Source organism: Scyliorhinus canicula, chromosome 6 (assembly GCF_902713615.1).
Source record: "Scyliorhinus canicula chromosome 6, sScyCan1.1, whole genome shotgun sequence".
NCBI lineage: Eukaryota > Metazoa > Chordata > Chondrichthyes > Carcharhiniformes > Scyliorhinidae > Scyliorhinus > Scyliorhinus canicula.
Window position 1 is genome coordinate 139,972,228 of NC_052151.1, and position 19,764 is coordinate 139,991,991.

The 19,764-nt window shown below is 46.4% G+C and overlaps 1 protein-coding gene across 1 annotated transcript in view; it reads left to right on the top strand.

Annotated features, from left to right (window-relative positions):
* The window catches only part of LOC119967536 (structural maintenance of chromosomes protein 6-like), a 130,886-nt gene that overhangs the window by 96,348 nt on the left and 14,774 nt on the right, over positions 1–19,764 (top strand). Inside the window, exons 24-25 of the mRNA XM_038800217.1 lie at positions 1,506–1,611; positions 9,016–9,168. Coding sequence (XP_038656145.1) covers positions 1,506–1,611; positions 9,016–9,168 — 259 coding nt within the window. The remainder of the gene's footprint in view (positions 1–1,505; positions 1,612–9,015; positions 9,169–19,764) is intronic.

A 19,764-nucleotide genomic window follows, 5' to 3' on the forward strand; every position in this document is an offset into this window, starting at 1 on the left:
AGGAAAACTACAGTGGGAGCATTAATATAAAGTTAACTGAGTGGAGGAACAGTTGTTTCTCAGACTGGAGCAGTCTCTCAAACTGGAGCAGTTGTTTCTCGGACTGGGGCAGCTATTTCTCAGACTGGGGCGGCTGTTTCTCAGACAGGGGCGGTTGTTTCTCAGACAGGGCGGCTGTTCCTCAGACTGGGGCGGCTGTTCCTCAGACTGGGGCGGCTGTTCCTCAGACTGGGGCGGCTGTTCCTCAGACTGGGGCGGCTGTTCCTCAGACTGGGGCGGCTGTTCCTCAGACGGGGGCGGCTGTTCCTCAGACGGGGGCGGCTGTTCCTCAGACGGGGGCGGCTGTTCCTCAGACGGGGGCGGCTGTTCCTCAGACGGGGGCGGCTGTTCCTCAGACGGGGGCGGCTGTTCCTCAGACGGGGGCGGCTGTTCCTCAGACGGGGGCGGCTGTTCCTCAGACGGGGGCGGCTGTTCCTCAGACGGGGGCGGCTGTTCCTCAGACGGGGGCGGCTGTTCCTCAGACGGGGGCGGCTGTTCCTCAGACGGGGGCGGCTGTTCCTCAGACGGGGGCGGCTGTTCCTCAGACTATAATGGGGTTCCCCAAGGATTGGTCCTCCACAAGGATTGGTACTCTGAACACATGAATGAAAGTAGGAGTACGCCATTCAGCCTCCCCGAGCCTGCTCCACCATTTAATAAGATCAGGGCTGATCTGATAGTAACCTATAATCTTCATCCCACCTACCCCCTTTCTTACCAAGAATCTATTCTCTGCTTTAAATATATTGAAGGACTCTTCTTCCACCACCTTTTTCAGGAGGAGAGTTCCAATGCCTCGCAGCCTTCTGCAAATTTTTTTTTGCCTCATCTCTGTTTTAAATGGTGTACCCTTATTTTTAAACAATGATCCCTAGTTCTAGACTTTCCCACAAGAGCAAGCATCCTTTGCACGTCCACCCTGTCAAGACCCCTAAGGATCTTGTATGTTTCTATCAAGTCACTTCTTACTCCTCCAGAACTATATTATTGACCTAGACTACCAAGGTAATTCTGCAACAATTTCACTGAAATACAAGGGGAAGAAATTAGACAAAATTGCTTTGATTTTGCTCATGTGCAAATATTCATATCCGATGTAAAAATATGAAACACTATGATTGTGTGCAATATATAGGCTCATGTTTGCACTTCTTTTATCTAGTGTTCGTTTTAGCTTGATTTTGTCATTTCCCACATTCCTGTAGCAGCTCCTAAAGGTAATTGCTTGCTGGAGCTAAAAATAAGACGGAGAAAATGACAGAACCATGAGATGAGTGCCTTGTGATAGTTTGGTGATGGCTCTTGCAAAATCCTTTTACCATCATTTTTAGGAAACTTGTAGCTAGTTCTAGCAATTTGTTAATGTACTCCTTGGAGGAATAATTGAAGGTCTGCATGTGTTTTGTGTCTGCTGTATTATGAAAATGCCAGTGACATTTGTTTTCATTTTTGCTTGCATTAAATAGATACATTTCTCTTCGTTGCAAGTATTATTTTGATTCTATGCTTTCCCAGCGAGGTTACCATGGGAAAATGAGCTTCGATCATAAGAATGCAACACTTTCAATTGCCGTAAGTTATTTAATGCTTCTTTTTTTATACAATATAAAAGAAATAGCTTTATAAAACCAGAGCAAAAGCAGAAATATAGGACAGGGTTCTCTGGCCTCCTAGGCTTGTGTTTCTCCACCATGGGAGGCGGAACGCCGCTCACTGGCGATGGGATTCTCTGCTCCCGGCATTGTCAATGGGAATTCCCATTGAAGCCACCCCATGCCACTGGGAAACCCATAGGTGAGGGTGCACTGTCGTCAGGCCACCAGAGTATTTTGCCACTGGCAAACAGCTAGAGAATTCTGGTCAGTGTTCAGAAATATTGAATGCTTCAGTTAGTTATTAGCTTTGAAAAATGCTTCAGCATTTTTATCAAGGGATGAACAAACTTTGGACAACACTATAGTTAAATTGTAAACTTGTAATTCCAAAGCTGGAAGAATACAGCACTGAATCTCCATTAAAGGTATCTTGAATTAAATTTTAGTACTTACCCTCGAGCGCAGAATAATTAATTTCACTGATTTCTGGCAACGATTTATGAGTAAATGATGTTGCCAACATGCAAAGAGTTCCCGTCACTCTTCTGATTGAGAATCTCACTGAAAATATAACAGTAGGATGCAGGCCAAAGAGGCCTGGCCCTGGTACCACATTTACTTCGTGATGAAACTTTATATGAGGCAACAACTGTGTGTTCAAGCTCTAACCTATAAACACATAATCTAAGCTGACAATTCAGTATGGTACTGAGGCTGTGCTGCAGGTGATTGTAAAATATTCCATGGCAATAAAAGAAGTGCAGGGGCCTTTTTTCTGTGGTGGCCAATGTTGATCCCTCAATCAACAAGACTAAAACAGGCAATCTATTGATTTTATCCCATTGCGATTCATGGGACCTGTGTGCAAATTGCTTGCACATTAAAACAGCTACTACACTTAAAAATACTTCATTGGCTGTGAAGTGCTTTGAGGCATCCTAAGGATGGGAAAGGTGTTACATAAATGAGTGTACCTGCCTTCACTATTCTTCCTGCTGATTCTGTGCCATTTTGGTCTCCTTATCCAAGAAAGGATATACTTACCATTGAGGGAGTGCAACAAAGGATGGTAGAATTATTGTATGGGGAGCGATTGGATGAACTTCTTTTCGGATAGTCCCTTGGAGTAGAGGATGGCTTGATTCCACATTAAAAATGAGTTCTCGGGTGACTGAAGAGTCCATTCGCGACCTTTTCTCTCTCACAAGTGGGGCACAGAGTGGTTGTGTGAGTGGGGTGCCTGGGTTGCTATGCGCTCCTTTCACTCGGCTTGGTTTCATAGATACATAGAGGCTAGGAGCAGGAGGAGGCCTTTAGGCCCTTCGAGCCTGCTCCGCTATTCATCACAAAGTGCTATATCCAGCCTCCTCTTGAATATAATCAAAGTTTTAGCATCAACTACTTCCTGTGGTAATTAATTACACAGGCACACCACTCTTTGTGTGAAGAAATGTCTCCTTATCTCTGTCCAAAATGGTTTACCCTGAATCCTCAGACCGTGACGCCTGGTTCTGGACACATCATTGGTAACATCTTCCCTGCATCTACCCTGTCTAGTCCTGTTAGAATTTTATACGTCTCTATGAGATTCCCCCCTCATTCTTCTGAACTCCAGCGAGAACAATCCCAACCAAGTCAATCTCTCCTCATGACAGTCCCCCCATCACTGGAATCAGTCTGGTAAACCTTCGCTTCACGAGAGAGAGAGAGAGAGAGAGAGAGAGAGAGAACATCCCTCCTCAGAGTAGGAGACCAAAACTGCACAAAATACTCCAGGTGTGGCCTCACCAAGGCCCTGTACAATTGCAGCAACACATCCCTACTTGTACACTCAACATCTCGCAATGAAGACCAACATACCATTAGCCTTCTTTACTGCCTGCTGCACCTGCATGTTTACCTTCAGCAAATGGTGCACAAGGACACCCAGGTCCCGCTGCACACTCCCAGCACCGATCCCTGTGGTACTCCACTAGTTACTACCTGCCAATTTGAAAAGGACCCATTAATCCCTACTCTTTGTTTCCTCTCTTCCAGTTTTCTGTCCACCTCAATACATTTCCTCCAATCCCATGCGCTTTCATTTTGCACAATAATCTCTTATGCGGGACTTTGTCAAACGCCTTCTGAAAGTCCAAATATACCACATCGCCTGGCTCCCCCTTGTCAACTGTACTGTTACCTCTTCAAAGAATTCTGACAGATTTGTCAAGCATGATTTTCCCTTCATAAATCAATGCTGACTCTGATCCTGCCACTGCTTTCTAAATGTTCCGCTATGAAGTCTTTGATAATGGATTCAAGCATTTTCCCCACTACCGATGTTAGGCTTACTGGTCTGTAATTCCCTGCTTTCTCCCTACCTCCCTTTTTGAATATCGGAGTGACGTGAGCTACCCTCCAATCTGCAGGGAAAGTCCCAGAGTCTATAGAATCCCGGAAGATGACCACCAATGCATCCGTTATTTCCAGAGCCGCCTCCTTAAGCAGTCTGGGATGCAGATTCTTAGGCCCTGGGGATTTATCCGCCTTCAATCCCATCAATTTTCCCAGCACCATTTCTCTACTAATGTTGATCTCCCTCAGTTCTTCCCTCTCACTAAACCTTTCATTCTCCAACATTTCTGGGATCTGATTTGTGTCCTCATTTGTGAAGACAGAACCAAAGTATGTTTTCAATTGTTCAGCCATTTCACTGTCCCTTATTATGCATACCCCTGTTTCTGTCTGTAGGAGGCTTACATTTCTCTTCATCAATCTCTTTCTCTTCACATATCTATATAAACTCTTAGTGCCAGTCTTTATGTTCCCTGCAAGCTTCCTTTCCTACTGTACTTTCCCCTTCTTAATCAATCCCTTCATCTGTCTTTGCTGAATTCTAAACTGCCCCTAATCCTCAGACCTATTATTTTTCTTGGCCAATCTGTATGCTTCTTTCCTGTATCGGATACTATTTCTAATTTCCTTTGTGAGCCATGGATTGGCCCTCTTACCCCCTTTGCTTTTGTGTCAGACAGGAATGAACAGTTGCTGTAGTTCACCCATGCGTACCTTGAATGGTTGCCATTGTCTATCCAATGTCATCCCTTTAAGTACCTCTCCCCAATCTATCAAGGCCAATTCATGCCTCATATCCTCATATTTCCCTTTATTAAGATTCAACACCCTAGTCTCCGAATCAACTACTTCACTCTCTATCTTGATAAAAAATTCTTTCATGTTATGGTCGCTCATCCCAAAGGGGTCTCGTACAGCCAGATTGGCAATGATTCCCTACTCATTACACAGTATCCAGTCTAAGATGGCCTGCTCTCTCGTTGGTTCCTCCACATAGTGGTCAAGAAAACCATCCCATATACACTTCAGGAATTCCTCCTCTACGGCATTGTGGCTAATTTGATTTGCCCAATCTATGTGAAGATTAAAATCACCCATGATCACCGATATTCCCTTGTTACATTCATCTCTAATTTCTTGTTTAATGTCATTCCTGACCTCACCACTGCAGTTTGGGGGTCTATATATGGCACCATTAATGTCTTTTGTCGCTTGGTATTTCTCAACTCTATCCATACAGATTCCACATTTTCAGAGCTTAATATCCTTTCTCACTACTGTGTTAATTTCCTCTTTAACCAGCAGTGCCACGCCATGACCTTTTCCTTTATGCCTGTCCTTCCTAAATACTGAAAACCCTGGGACATTGAGTTCCCATCCCTGTTCACCCTGCAGTATGTCTCTCTAATTCCAATTATATCATATTGAAATAGATAGATTTCTAGACTGTAAAAACATCAAGGGGCATGAAGAAAGCATTGGGAGTATGGCATTTAGACGTTCAGCCATGATCATATTGAATGGTGGACCAGACTTGAAGGCCTACTCCTCCTATTTTCTATGTTTTCTGATTTAAATGAAGTGGCTCTATTAACAGAAGTGACGTTGTAACCTTATTTATTAATACTACAATCTCCATTAATGATTCAAGCAGTTCCAAATCTAATCCCCATAAATCTAATCTAAATATCAATTGAACTTTGTGAAATATCAGCTATAATCTTGTATGCTTGAGTAGTAAAAGTAAAATCAAGTTCATTGTGTGACACATATTGACACATTGATTAAACCTATTAATATTTTATTGGTGATCCATAAATCTCTAAACAAAGTGTTCTGTGTCATCTACATATTAGCAACCTCTGGCATACATAAATTCATTCCATCAGCTACAATTTGAATGCAGCAAACTTCCACAGACAGTAATATGATAATAACTAGATAATCTGTTTGTGTTGTTGATTGAGGAATAAATATTGGCCAGGAAATTGAGGAGGAAACTCCCTGTTTTTTCTTCAAAATAGTGCTGTTGGATCTTTTATGTCCGTGGGAGAAGGTGGCCCATGTTTAATATCTTATCCAACTCCTCTAAAAATGTAGACCTCCTTCAGAAGTGCCATGAAATGTCAACCTGGATTGTTGGTTCCTCAAGTCGTGGAGTGGAGCTTGAATCCACAACCTTCTGTTTCAACGAAAAAGAATGCTCCCCACTGAGCCACAGGCGACACTGTAGAATCAAATATTAAGTTCATTGGGGCAGAGCAACAGAGTGGCAGTGAATTCGGTTTTACCTTAATTTGTTTCAATTACCTTGATATACTTTGTTCCCATTTTATTTCTAATTTTATTTTTCTCTTTGTTGACAAAATGTTTGATTTTGCTTTCAAATCTAAAGCTCCTATCTGATTACATATCTGATACATATTGGTCTTCAGCCAAAGGAAATTGTGTAAGCTTCAGTTGAAGATGGCTACTGAAAATGATCAGTTTGTTCCAGTCTTCACTCAGTCAATTTTTTAATTGCAGGCTCACTTTTGTCCTTTGGTTTGATTTTTCCTGTGTTGCGAAATTAGTTCCTTGAGTTCTACAAACTATATAATTGAGCATTACAATAAGTTGTTATTATGCAGTTTTTGACTAATTTATCCTTGCCATATCTATACAGTTGGGAAGAGAAATCACAGGGCATGCCCTCCCTTTGCTTTAAACTCCGAGATCTGGTGTTCCATAATTTTGAAAAGAGATGGGCTTGAGACAGTAGAGGGCGCCAAAGCAACACTGGATTCTATATTTGAATTGATGCATTTTTCAAATGTTATTCTGGAAGTTTTTACTTGCTATGAATTATTTCAGCATGATTATTAGGGGAAACTTATGATTTAGCCTGGCATTAATAAATTTGAAGTGGGAGGTGTGACAGATGTCTGTTGCATCCTGTTTTGTTACAATATTAAATTAATTTTTGGTTCAAATTTCAAATTAGCAATACACTTGAGATTTTGAAAAATAAATTGCATATTAATCGTATTTCTTTTGTCCATTGTCTTGGGCGTATAGATAGCTTTCACCTGCACATATCAGGTCCCCTAAATGTTTGGTTGCCATGGCTATTGACAGGGATTTAATACCAGAGAAAAATTCCAAACAACCTTTTGTTTTGGCTCTGAACTAGTGAAATGACTCGTCAGAAATGAGGCTTTCCTCCTTCCATCCACTGGGTATATGAAATAATTAATGTTGATTAATAGCCAAAATAGCTCTCTGGAAGGGCTGGTTTAGCTCACTGAGCTAAATCGCTGGCTTTGAAAGCAGGCCAGCAGCACGGTTCGATTCCCGTACCAGCCTCCCCGGACAGGCGGCGGAATGTGGCGACTAGGGGCTTTTCACAGTAACTTCATTGAAGCCTACTCGTGACAATAAGCGATTTTGATTTTTTATTTTGGAAGCACAATATAGGGAAAAAAAGAAACCACACTCATGATACTTGGACTGACAGAACAGTGTTTACTTTCGAGACTGATGGGTGTCAAGTCCTATAGTTCCATTCTACCATTAATAAATATGATGTTTCTAACTTATGAGGACGTTTTAACCATTAGAAAGCCTTAACTGAGACAAAGTATGGGTAAAAAGGCTCAGTGCAAAGTACTTAATGCAGTGCAGAACCAAATGTAAATAGACCTGCAAGTAAAAACAATAGTGGGTGTCATATATCGACCCCCAAACTGCAGTGGTGAGGTTGGGAATGGCATTAAACACAAAATTAGAGATGCATGTAATAAGGGAACATCGATGATCATGGGTGATTTTAATCTTCACATAGATTGGGGAGAGCTACTTAAAGGGATGACAGTGGCAAACATTCAAGGAGCGCATGAGAGGACTACTGCAACTGTTCATTCCTGTCTGGCACAAAAGCAAAGGAGGCAAAAGGGCCAATCTATGGCTTCCAAAGGAAATTAGAAATAGTATCCGATTCAAGGAAGAAGCATACAGATTGGCCAAGAAAATTAATAGGTCTGAGGATTTGGAGCAGTTTAGAATTCAGAAAAGAAGGACGAAGGGATTGATTAAGATGGGGAAAGTATAGTACGAAAGGAAGCTTGCAAGAAGCATTTGTGGTAGCACAAGTGCATAACACTGTGGCTTCACAGCGCCAGGGTCTCGGGTTTGATTCCCCACTAGGTCACTCTGTGCAGAGTCTGCACGTTCTCCCCGTGTCTACGTGGGTTTCCTCCGGGTGCTCCGGTTTCCTCCCACAGTCCAAAGACGTGCAGGTTAGGTGGATTGGCTATGAAAAATTGCCCTTAGTGACCAAAAAGGTTAGATGGGGTTATTGGATTACAGAGATAGAGTGGAAGTGAGGGCTTAAGTGGGTTGGTGCAGACTCGATGGGCCGAATGGCCTCCTTCTGCACTGTATGTTCTATGTATGAAGACTTGCACTATGCACTTCTACTTTTGAACTCTTTTGTAGGGAAATTGACAAAGCTCAAAGGAAGAACAAAAAATAGTCAATTAAAACAAATAAAGAAAGTTGGGCAAGAGGAAATGCATTTTCTTGAAAAAGAAATACTTGCTCAACAAGCTATTTCCATAAACTGAGCAGCAACACAAAGGTCACCTGCTAACGATCTGTACATTTAAATATTTGCAGCATTAAAGAAAATGACCATCGAAAAGCCCATAACAAAATTAATGTAATGCATCTGAAAGCAATGCCCATAATTGGTTGTTTGTGAAGACTTCCATTTTGCAACTATCCTGCAGGATTTTGAGGGGAAAAAATTCCTTAATTGAAGAGGGATCCTTGAGATGCCAAGCAAATTGAAGTTTGTTTTGTGTGGGAATGTTACATTTAGGCCAGTTTTTTTCCCCAACAAGTGTTATGTTGCTTGATGTATAGGTTGTAATCCATTTTTGCTCAAGATTTGAGCTGCTTGAAAGAGTTGGTTTAGTATTTAATTGTTTTTTTTAATCCTTTTTAAAAAAAATACTGGCTTTATTTGTGTTTCATCCTCTTTAAAATTTCTTAATTATTAAAGGTTCAACCTGGAGAGGGAGACAAGGCAGCACTCAGTGATATGCGATCGCTTTCTGGTGGTGAACGTTCGTTCTCAACTGTGTGTTTCATCCTTTCGTTGTGGGACACCATGGAATCTCCTTTCCGTTGTCTCGATGAGTTTGACGTTTATATGGTATGCTTATGTTTCGCCTCAGTTAATTTTTTCGGCTCATCACAACATGTAGTTTTTAACTTTGTCACAATCCTGTCCTATAATTATTTATTTTTTTGAAAGGCTTTTCTCATTTATAAACAGTTGTTACTTATATACATTTTTCTTGCCCATGCTAATTTGCTTTATTTTACAGAGAGCTTTGTTTTGTCCTTCATTTGACTAACTACATACATTTGGCTGCCCTCTGGATCGGTCTGTGATCACTTCCTCCTCCCCTCCTCCCATTGGTTTCAGCACCCTTCCTCTTCTCTTGTGGATTCCCCATTTTGGACATTGCATCAGAGAAGGATGTCCAGATCCAGCAAGCTTGGGCAAGCCCAAAACATGTGGGTGTGGTTGTCCGGGCCCCTCTGGCACCGCTCACATTTGTCCTCCGCCTCTGGGAAGAACCTGCTCATTCGGGTTCTGGTCAGGTGCGCTCTGTGCACCACTTTGAGCTGCATTAGGCTTAGCCTTGCGCAGGAGGAGGTGGAGCTCACCCTGCTCAGTGCTTCGCTCCAGAGTCCCCATCCCACCTCTGTCCCCAGTTCGTCTTACTCCGGGGTACCCTACTGTCTCTTTGCGGAGGAAGTGCTTTATTTGGAGTTGTCTCAATTCCTGTCCTATTGCTAGTTTCCACTTCCTCGTCAGTTCGTCCAGTGTCATCAGTCTGCGCCCTACGTAGAAGTCCCCGACCGTCAGTGTGCCCCCATCCCGCCTCCATCTTTTGAAGGTGGTATCTGGCATTGCTGGCGGGGATCTGTGATTGCCGCAGATGGGGGCCATAAGGGACATTTTGATTATCCCAAAGTGCTGTCTCAACTGGGTCCATGTTCTCAGCGTGGCCGCTACCACTGGGCTTGTTTTGTACCTTGTTGTGGAGGATGGGGGTGCTGCTGTGGCCAGGGCCCGGAGGGTTGTTCCTTTACAGGATGCCTAGTGGCAGTATTGTAGGTTCGGTAGAGCCAGGCCCCCTCTGACTTTCCCTCTTCGCAGTATTAGTTTGAGAATTCTGGGGTTCTTGCCCCCCTCCACACAAATGCCATGATTAGCCTGTCTATGTTTTGGAAAAAGGCCTTGGGGATGAAGATCGGGATGGATCTAAACAGGAAGAGGAACCTTGGCAGTACGTTCATCTTGATCGTCTGCACTCTTCCCGCCAGGGAGGGTGGGAGTGAGCCCCACCATTGAAGGTCTTTTCTTGCTTCCTCTACCAGGCTGGTCAGGTTCCACTTGTGGATCTGTGTCCAGTGTCTGGCTATTTAGATCCCCAGGTAATGTAAGCTGTTCTGGGCCGTTTTGAACGGGAGCCCCTCCAGCTCTGTCCCTCCCTCTTTTGGGTTCTCTGGGAATGTCTTGCCTTTGCCCAGGTTAAGTTTGTAGCCCAAGAAGGTCCCAAACTCTCAGTATTTGCAGTATTGCCTTCAGTCCCTCCTGTAGCTTTGCGACATAGAGGAGCAGGTCATCTGCAAAGAGTGAGACTCTGTGCTCTCTGTCTCCTCTCCGGATTCAATCCCAGCTTTTTGCGTCCTGCAGGGCTATCGCCCGGGGTTCGATCGCTAGCGCGAACAAGAGTGGGGACAGTGGGCAGCTCTGTCATGTTCCTCTCTGTAGCTGCAAGTATTCAGAGCTGGTGTTAGTTAGGACACTCGCTTTGGGAGCGTTGTACAGGAGCCTCATCCAGGTGGTGAATCCCGCTCCTAGCCCAAACCGTTCCAGTACCTCGAGGAGGTAGCTCCATTCGACTCTGTCAGAGGCCTTTTCTGCGTCCAGGGAGACTATCACCTCTGGTGTTCTCTCCCTGGGGTGGGGGGGGCATTATCACATTCTGCAGCTGCTTGATGTTCGCTGTGAGCTGCCTACCCTTGACAAAGCCCGTTTGGTCCTCTGCGACCACCTCTGGTACACAGCCCTCCAGCCTTTTGGCCAGGACGTCTGCGAGTATTGAAGGCTGAGCTGCAGTCGATAAATAGGAGTCTGACATAGGTGTCTTTGTTATCTAGATGTTCCAGGGTAGAGTGCAGGGCCATGGAGATGGCGTCTGCTGTGGACCTGTTGCGGCGGTAGGAAAACTAGTGGATCGAGGCAATCTGGGAGGCTGGCGTTGATTCGTGCCATGACTAACCTTTCAAAGCACTTCATGATGATGGATGTCCGAGCCACTGGACGATGGTCATTAAGGCACGTTGCTTGACGTTTTTTTGGTATAGGGATGATGGTCGTCTTCTTGAAGCAGATAGGGACCTCAGATTGTTGTAGAGAGGTTAAAGGTGTCTGTGAATACCCCCGCCAGCTGATCCATGCAAGACCTGAGTGCTCATCCGGGTACCTCATCCGGGCAAGTGGCTTTCCGTCGATTGACCTTCGAGAAGGCTGCTCTGACGTCTGCAGTGGTATCTCAGATACAAGTTCACCCGCGGCTTCGGGTGTTGAGGGTTCGCTCTCGCTGACCTCTTGCTCAAAGCGGGCATAGAATGCGTTGAGCTTATCAGGGAGGGGTGCGTTGGAGCCGACGATTTTACATGCCTTCATCTTGTAGCCTGTTATGTCTTGCAGACCTTGCCATAGATGGCGGGAATTAGTGTGGCTAGCCTGGGACTCGAGCTTGGTCCGGTACTGTCTTTTGGCATCTTTGATGGATTTCTTTAGATGATATCTGGCTTTCTTGTAGAGGTCAGGGTCGTCTGACTTGAATGCCTCAGACCTAGACTTCAGCAAGCCGTGGATATCCCTGTTCATCCAGGGTTTCCGGTTGGGAAACACGTGGATTTGCTTCTTTGGCACAGAGTCTTCTACACACTTACTAATGAAGTTGGTTACTGTAGTGGCGTACTCATTCAGGCTGGTTGCAGAGTTTTAAATACTGATCAGTCCACTGACTCTAAGCAGTCCCGTAGGAGATCATCCGATTCCTCAGACCAACAATGCGCAGCTTTCTTTGACGGATTCTCCTGCTTCAGTTTTTGCTTATGAGCAGGAGCACAGCCTTGTGGTCAGATTTGCCAAAGTGTGGGCCGGCGAAGAGCGGTAGGCATGTTTGATATTTGAGTAGCAGTGGTCCAGGATGTTTGGGCCTCTGGTGGAACAGGTGACGTGTTGGTGGTAACTTGGTAGTATGCTCCTGAGCTTGGCCTGGTTGAAGTCCTCAGCTAGAATGAACAAGACCTCGGGATGTTTCGTTTCAAGGCTATTTGTGGTGGTGAATATTTCATCCAGTGCGTTTTTCACATTCGCATGGGGTGGGATGTAAACTGTTGTCGGGATAACGGAGCTGAACTCCCACGGAAGGTGGAAGGGGTGGCATTTTAGCGTCAGGTATTCCAGGTCCGGGGAGCAGAAACTCGCCAGTGTTGCTACATCTGGGCACCAGGAGGTGTTGATTAGGAGGCACACCCCTCCTCCCCTTGCCTTGCCTGAGGCCGCCGTACGGTCCATTCGGTGGATTTAGAAGCCCTCTGGTTGTAGGGCACATTCCGGTGAAGTAGGAGTGAGCCATGTCTCCGTGAAGCAGAGCACACAGCAGTCCCTTAGTTCTCTTTGAAAAGTGAGTCTGGCTTTAAGTTCATCTAGCTTGTTTTCTAGAGATTGGCTCTGTTACCAGTCTGCCTTTGCTATCCTTAACATGCGCTAGTTCCCTCGTGGCTGCCTGCTTTCTCAGCTGGTGAGCCAATAGGTGACCAGCCTTGTCTCCATGTTCGTGGAAGGTCCCCCGCGTCTGGCGGAGTTCGTACACTTGTTTTCCTAGTGGATAGCAGGTTAAAGTCCATTTGCAGCTTTCTCCTCTCTGCCAGCAGCTCTACGGTCGGGGCCTCGGAGTACTTTCTATCGACTTCCAGAATGGAGTCCACCAGCTGTTTCCTGGCCACCCTCTCCTCCCTATCTCTACTTGCCATGTAGGCTGTGATCTCTCCTCTGATCACGGCCTTTAGTGCCTCCCAAAACATGGAGGGTGAGACCTCCCCGTTTTGGTTGTTACTAACGTAATCGCCTATGGCATGTGATATTTTTTGGTAGAAAGCCTTGTCGGCCTGGAGGTCTGTGTCCAGCCTCCATGTGGGGCGCTGGGCCCACCTGTCCCTAATCTCACATCCATATAACGTGGAGCGTGGTTGGAGATAACAATCGCAGAGTAGTCCGTTCCCGTGATCCCTGGAAGCACCAATTTCCCCACTGCACAGAAGTCGATACGGGTATATACCTTGTGCACCTGCGAAAAGAACGAGAACTCCTTTTCTCCCGGGTGCAGGAACCTCCATGGGTCCACTGCCCCCATCTGTTCCATGAAGGCCCCTAGCTCCCTAACTATGCCAGACGTTTTCCCCGTTCTGGGGTTTGATCGGTCGGTCAGTGGGTCCAGCACGCAGTTAAAGTCGCCCCCCATAATCAGTCGGTGTGTGCCAAGGTCGGGGATTTCTGCCATGGTCTTCTTTATAAGTTCTGAGTCATCCCAGTTGGAAGTGTACACATTTATCAGTACGACAGGTGCCCCTTCCAGGACACCACTGACCATGATGTACCTTCCCCCCTGGGCTGTCTTGGTTCCCGTAAACCTCGTCCTTTCGCTAATTAATATTGCTACCCCCCCTAGCCCTCGTCCCGTAGCATGAGTGGTACGTCTGTCCCACCCAGCCCTTCCTTACCAGCAGTCGGTCCTTCTCCCTCAAGTGTGTCTCTTGTAGGTAGATTATGTCTGCTTTTAGGCCTCTTAGATGGGCGAACACTCTGGATATTTTCACTGGGCCGTTGAGTCCCCTTACATTCCAGGTAACAATCCTGGTGGGGGGTTTCTGACCCTCCGGTCCTGTGGGACCACCCATACTTACCTGGTGGATGCGCCCCTGCACTCCGGGGTTTCCCTTTGCTAGGAAGCCGCTCAAAAAGACCAGGGTCACCGCTCTCACCATGGGGTCAGGCCCCAGCGTTCAGGGGTTTTGTTCAGGGGGCGCTCAATGTGGCCACCAGCTGTGTCTACACTAGACGGGTGCACTCCTGCACTCCAGGGTTGCCCTCCGCCCTGTTGCACTTTTGAGTGGATGTTTGCGGGGCCCTCTTGGTTCCTCGCCCTGCTCCATGTTCGCCGATGGCTATGTCTGTACTGCTTCACTATCTCACCCTGTCTTTTCTTTTTTTTGTTCTGCGTTTTCCCCCAGACTCCTCTCCCCCTTCTGCCCCCCTCCCCTCCATGTGCCAGACGCCCCCCCCCCCCACCCCCGAGAGGGGCGCTGCGGCCCTCCTTCCTTCCTGCCCGCCTGTGCTGGCCCTCCTCCCAGTATTTGCCCAGTTCTGGCCCTGTTTAACCTTTCTCCTGCTGGCCCTTGTCTCTCCTTCTTGTTTGCTTTCCTCACCCACATTTCCCTCGCTCCACCCCCCCCCCCCCCCTCCCCCCCCACGCCCCATTGCATTGAGTGAGGAGACAAGACAGCATAGTCCCGCGCAAGGCATAACACACATGTGCGCAGTTCATGAGTCCATTGTCCTTGTTTGCGGTCTGTCCTCCACTCTTTGTTCTGGTTTTCCCTTCCTTTTCCATCCCAATGTCTATCATTGCGGTTGCGTGTGCTCCTTTAATTGCGTTCGCTTTAATTAACTCAGCCGCCGCTGGGGTGTTAAAATACAGCTTTCTCCCCTCAAATGCACCCAGAGTTTGGCCGGGAATAACATCCCAAATTTGACCTTGCTTTTATGCAGTGCTGATTTCGCCTTGTTGAATTCAGCCCTTTTTTTGGCCAGGTGCGCCCCAATGTCCTGATACACCCCTATGGTCTTCCCTTCCCACGTGCTCTGTTTCATTTGCCGGGCCCACTTCAGGATTCTCTCCCTGTCTTGGAACCGGTACGGACAGGAGACCCTCTTTGTCTCGCTGCTCACCACGTGGTCACGGTCGGTCCGTTGCGGTGGGGGGGAGTCCCCTCTCCTTTCTTTCTTTATTTCTCTCTCTCTCTTTCTCTCTCTCCATCTCTCTCTCTCCTGCTCGTTGGCCCCGCTCCCGAGTGCTTGAGTCTCTGGCTTTGCGGGCTGGGCTGCCGTTTCTCTTCTGCCAGCCACTTTCTGCTGTGCGGGCGGAAGGGGGAGGGCTCGGTCGGGCAGGCTCGCGTCTTAGGTGCTAGTTCTGTTCAGGGACTCTCTTCGGCCGCTTCTGAGACTCCGGTTCCTCCCTCACCCTTTTTAAAAAAAAAATATTCTCCAGCTCCTCTCACACACTTATTTATCCCACGGGCCTCAGCGTACCGTCGGTCCGGTCCCTTGCGGCTTTTTTCTCCCTTCGGGGGAGCACTGCGTGGATTCTTTCTTTTCTTTTCAATATAACTAAACGAACAAAACAAAAAAAAACCCTGAAAGTTTGGTCCTTTAGTGGGAGCTGTCCCGTGCACGTCTTCCCCCTACAGACCTCTACCGGAGGTCCGTATGCAATTATTTTTGGCTGAAACCTTGGAACATATTAAACTAAATGAGCATTCGCAAGTTGTATCTGTTCAGTTTATTTTTAAATCTAGGTTGGACATTTTTAATATTACTGCCTCGGGCTATTTGCCTGTAATGCTGATGCGCAAAAGTAACTTCAGCTTTAAAACATCTTCTATTTTTTTCTGTATTATGTTCATCATCTAGGATTGTATTTTTGCCAATGGATTTAATGGTACAGGCCTTCTGACTCAGTAGGTGGTATGTTGACATGTTTTTGATTTTTTTTAAAAAGTTGAATGTATTTTATTCAACAATGCTGAATTTGGGTGCATTTGAGTGCTATAGTGAGAATTTGGTGACTGAGGGATAGTAAGGGTTCATTTTTATCTAAAGTCTAGTCTTTCTTTCCTTTACTTAATTAACTTAAAAGTTGCTGTTTGGTTTAGAAGGTGAATTTTTAATCAGCTTTAAACAAAGGTTCTACTTGTAGCTACTTGCAGCTGGAGCTTGTTAATTAGTTAATTGGATTAGGCCAGTTTTCAGAGGCTAGAGTCACAGTATAAAGGTGATCCAGCTACAGTGCAGACTTTGGGTGCATTTGAGTGCTATAGTGAGAGTTTGGTGACTGAGGGAGTTAGGTGAGGAAGGAGTAAGGTGCTCCTTTCATTTCATTGCCTACATTTCCTCAAAGAGCGAGAAGGGAGCCGGGAGTTTACAGAGAGTGCAGCTGACTGGCACAGAGTTGGGGGTCGGAGTTCCAGTTGGTCCACAGGGCAGCTATATTCTGTAAGGTAAGAGGGGGTGGAGGCTAGGGCAGTTTCATGTTCCGGTGAGAGGTACCACCGGTGTCCCCGCTGACTATACTGGCGAGAGGTGCACCCAACTCCAGCTCCTCGGAGATCATATTAGGGAGCTGGAGCTGGATGAACTTCGGAACATCCAAGAGGCAGAGGGGTAATAGAGAAGAGTTAGAGGGAGGTAGCGACACCCAAGGTACAGGACAAGAGTAGCTGGGTTACAGTCAGGGAAAAGAAAACAAACGGGCAGACAGTGCAGGGATCCCTCGTGCCCGTTCCCCTTCAATACAAGTATACCATTTTGGATGGTGTTGGGGCGGGTGACCTACCGGGGGGAAGGCCCTAGTGGCCAGGTCTCTGGCACTGAGTCTGGCTCTGTGGCTCAGAAGGCAAGGAGGGAGAATAGAAAACAATAGTGATAGGAGACTCAATGGTTAGGGGAATAGATAGGAGATTCTGTGGTCGCGAGCGAGACTTATGTTGCCTCCCGGGTGTCCGGGCCAGGGATGTCTCGGATCGAGCCCACAGGATTCTTAAGGGGGAGGGGGAGCAACCAGAAGTCGCGGTGCACATTGGCACCAACGACATAGCTAAGAAAAGGGATGAGGATCTAAAAAGTGATTTTGGGGAGTTAGGTTGGAAGCTAAAGAGCAGGACAAGCAGAGTGGTGATCTCAGGATTGCTGCCGGAGCCACGCGCAAGTGAGACAAGGAACAGAGAGCGAGTGCAGCTGAACATGTGGCTGCAGGGCTGGTGCAGGAGGGAAGGCTTCAGATATATGGATCATTGGGATATCTTCTGGGGAAGGTGGGACCTGTACATGAAGGACGACTTGCACCTAAACTGGAGGGGCACCAATATCCTGGGTGGGAGGTTTGCTAGAGCTCCTCGGGAGGGTTTAAACTAGTTTGGCAGGGGGATGGGAACCAGAGCTATGGATCAGAGGGTAGGATAGCTGTTGAACAGGCAGAAATAGTATGCAGCAAGTCTATGAGGAAGGGATAAACAGTTGATAGGGCAATGTTGCACTCAGTGAAATGGGTTAAAGTGTGTGTGTTTCAATGCAAGGAGTATCATGAATAAGGGAGATGAACTTAGAGCATGGATCAGTACTTGGAACTACGATGTTGTGGCCATTACGGAGACACGGATTTCACAGGGGCAGGAATGGTTGTTAGATGTTCCGGGGTTTAGAAAGGTGCAGTAGTAACAGAGTTGTTGTCATGGGTGACTTCAACTTCCCTAATATTGACTGGAACCTCCTTAGTGCAAATGGTTTGGATGGAGCAGATTTCTCAGGTGTGTACAGGAAGGATTCCTGACTCAATATGTAGATAGGCCGACTCGGGGGGAGGCCATATTGGATTTGGTGCTTGGCAACGAACCAGGCCAGGTGTCAGATATCTCGGTGGGAGAGCATTTTGTGACAGTGACCACAACTCCTTGACCTTTACCATAGTCATAGAGAGGGATAGGAACACACAGTATGGGAAGGTATTTAATTGGGGCAGGGGAAATTATACAGCTATTAGACAGTAGCTGAGGAGCATAAAGTGGGAACAGTTGTTCTTGGGGGAAATGCACAACAGTAATGTGGGGTTTGTTTAAGGAGCACTTTCTGCGAGTGCTAAATTGTTTGTCCCACTGAGGCGAGGAAGGAATGGTAAGGTGAAGGAGCCTTGGATGACACGAGAAATGGAGCTTCTAGTCAAGAGGAAGAAGGAAGCTTACGTGAGGTTGAGGAAGAAAGGATCTGACTTGGCTCTAGAGGGCTACAAGATAGGAAGGAACTCAAAAATGGACTGAGGAGAGCTAGAAGGGGGCATGAAAAAGCCCTGGCGGGAAGGATTAGGGAAAACCCCAAGGCGTTCTACACTTATGTGAGAAATAAGAGGGTGATCAGAGTGAGAGTAGGGACGATCAGGAATAGTGGAGGGAACTTGTGCCTAGAGTCTGAAGAGATGGGGGAGACCCTAAATAAATACTTGCTTCAGTATTCACTAGAGAGAGGGACCTTGTTGTCCATGAGAACAGTGTGAACCAAGTTAATAGATTCAAACAGGTTGTATTGAGAAGGAGGATGTGCTGGAAATTTTGAAAAGCATCAGGATAGATAAGTCCCCTAGGCCTGACAGGATATACCCAAGGTTACTACGGGGAGCGAGGGAGGAGATTGCTGCGCCGTTGGTGATGATCTTTGCGTCCTCACTCTCTACTGGAGTAGTACCGGATGATTGGAGGGAAGCGAATGTTGTTCCCCTATTCAAGAAATCCCTGGGAATTACAGGCCCATCAGTCTTGCGTCTGTGGTGAGCAAAATATTGGAAAGAATTCTGAGAGATAGAATTTATGATTATTTAGAAAAACATTGTTTGATTAAAGATAGTCAGCATGGCTTTGTGAGGGGCAGGTCATGCCTCACAAGCCTCATTGAATTCTTTGAGGATGTGACGAGACACATTGATGAAGGTTGGGCAGTGGATGTGGCGTATATGGATTTCAGGCATTTGATAAGGTTCCCCATGGTAGGCTCATTCAGAAAGTTAGGGGGGCATGGGATACAGGGAAATTTGGTTGTCTGGATACAGAATTGGCTGGCCGAAAGAAGACAGCGGGTGGTAGTGGATGGAAAGTATTCCGCCTGGAGGTCGGTGACCAGTGGTGTCCCGCAATGATCTGTTCTGGGACCTCTGCTCTTTGTGGTTTTTATAAATGACTTGTATGAGGAAGTGGAAGGGTGGGTTAGTAAGTTTGCCAATGGCACGAAGGTTGGTGGAGTTGTAGATAGTGTTGAGGGTTGTTGCAGGTTACAACAGGACATTGGCAGGATGTAGAGCTGGGCTGAGAAATGGCAGATGGAGTTCAACCTTGATAAATGTGAAGTGATTCATTTTGGAAGGTCGAATTTGAATGCTGAATACAGGGTTAAAGGCAGGATTCTTGGAAGTGTGGAGGAAGAGAGCAATCTTTGGGTCCACGTACATAGATCCCTCAAAGTTGCCACCCAGGTTGATAGGGTAGTTAAGAAGGCGTATGGTGTGTTGGCTTTCATTAACAGGGGGATTGAGTTTAAGAGCTGCGAAGTTTTGCTGCAGCTTTATGAAACTCTAGTTAGACAACACTTGGAATATTGTGCCAGTTCTGGTTGCCTCATTATGGGAAGGATGTGGATGCTTTGGTGAGGGTACAGAGGAGATTTTCCAGGATGCTGCCTGGACTGGAGGGCATGTGTTATGAAGAAAGGTTGAGAGAGCTAGGGCTTTTCTCACTGGAGCGAAGAAGGCAGAGAGGTGACTTGATTGTGGTGTACAAGGTGATGAGAGGCATGGATGGAGTGGATAGCCAGAGTCTTTCCTTGGGTGGAAATGGCTGT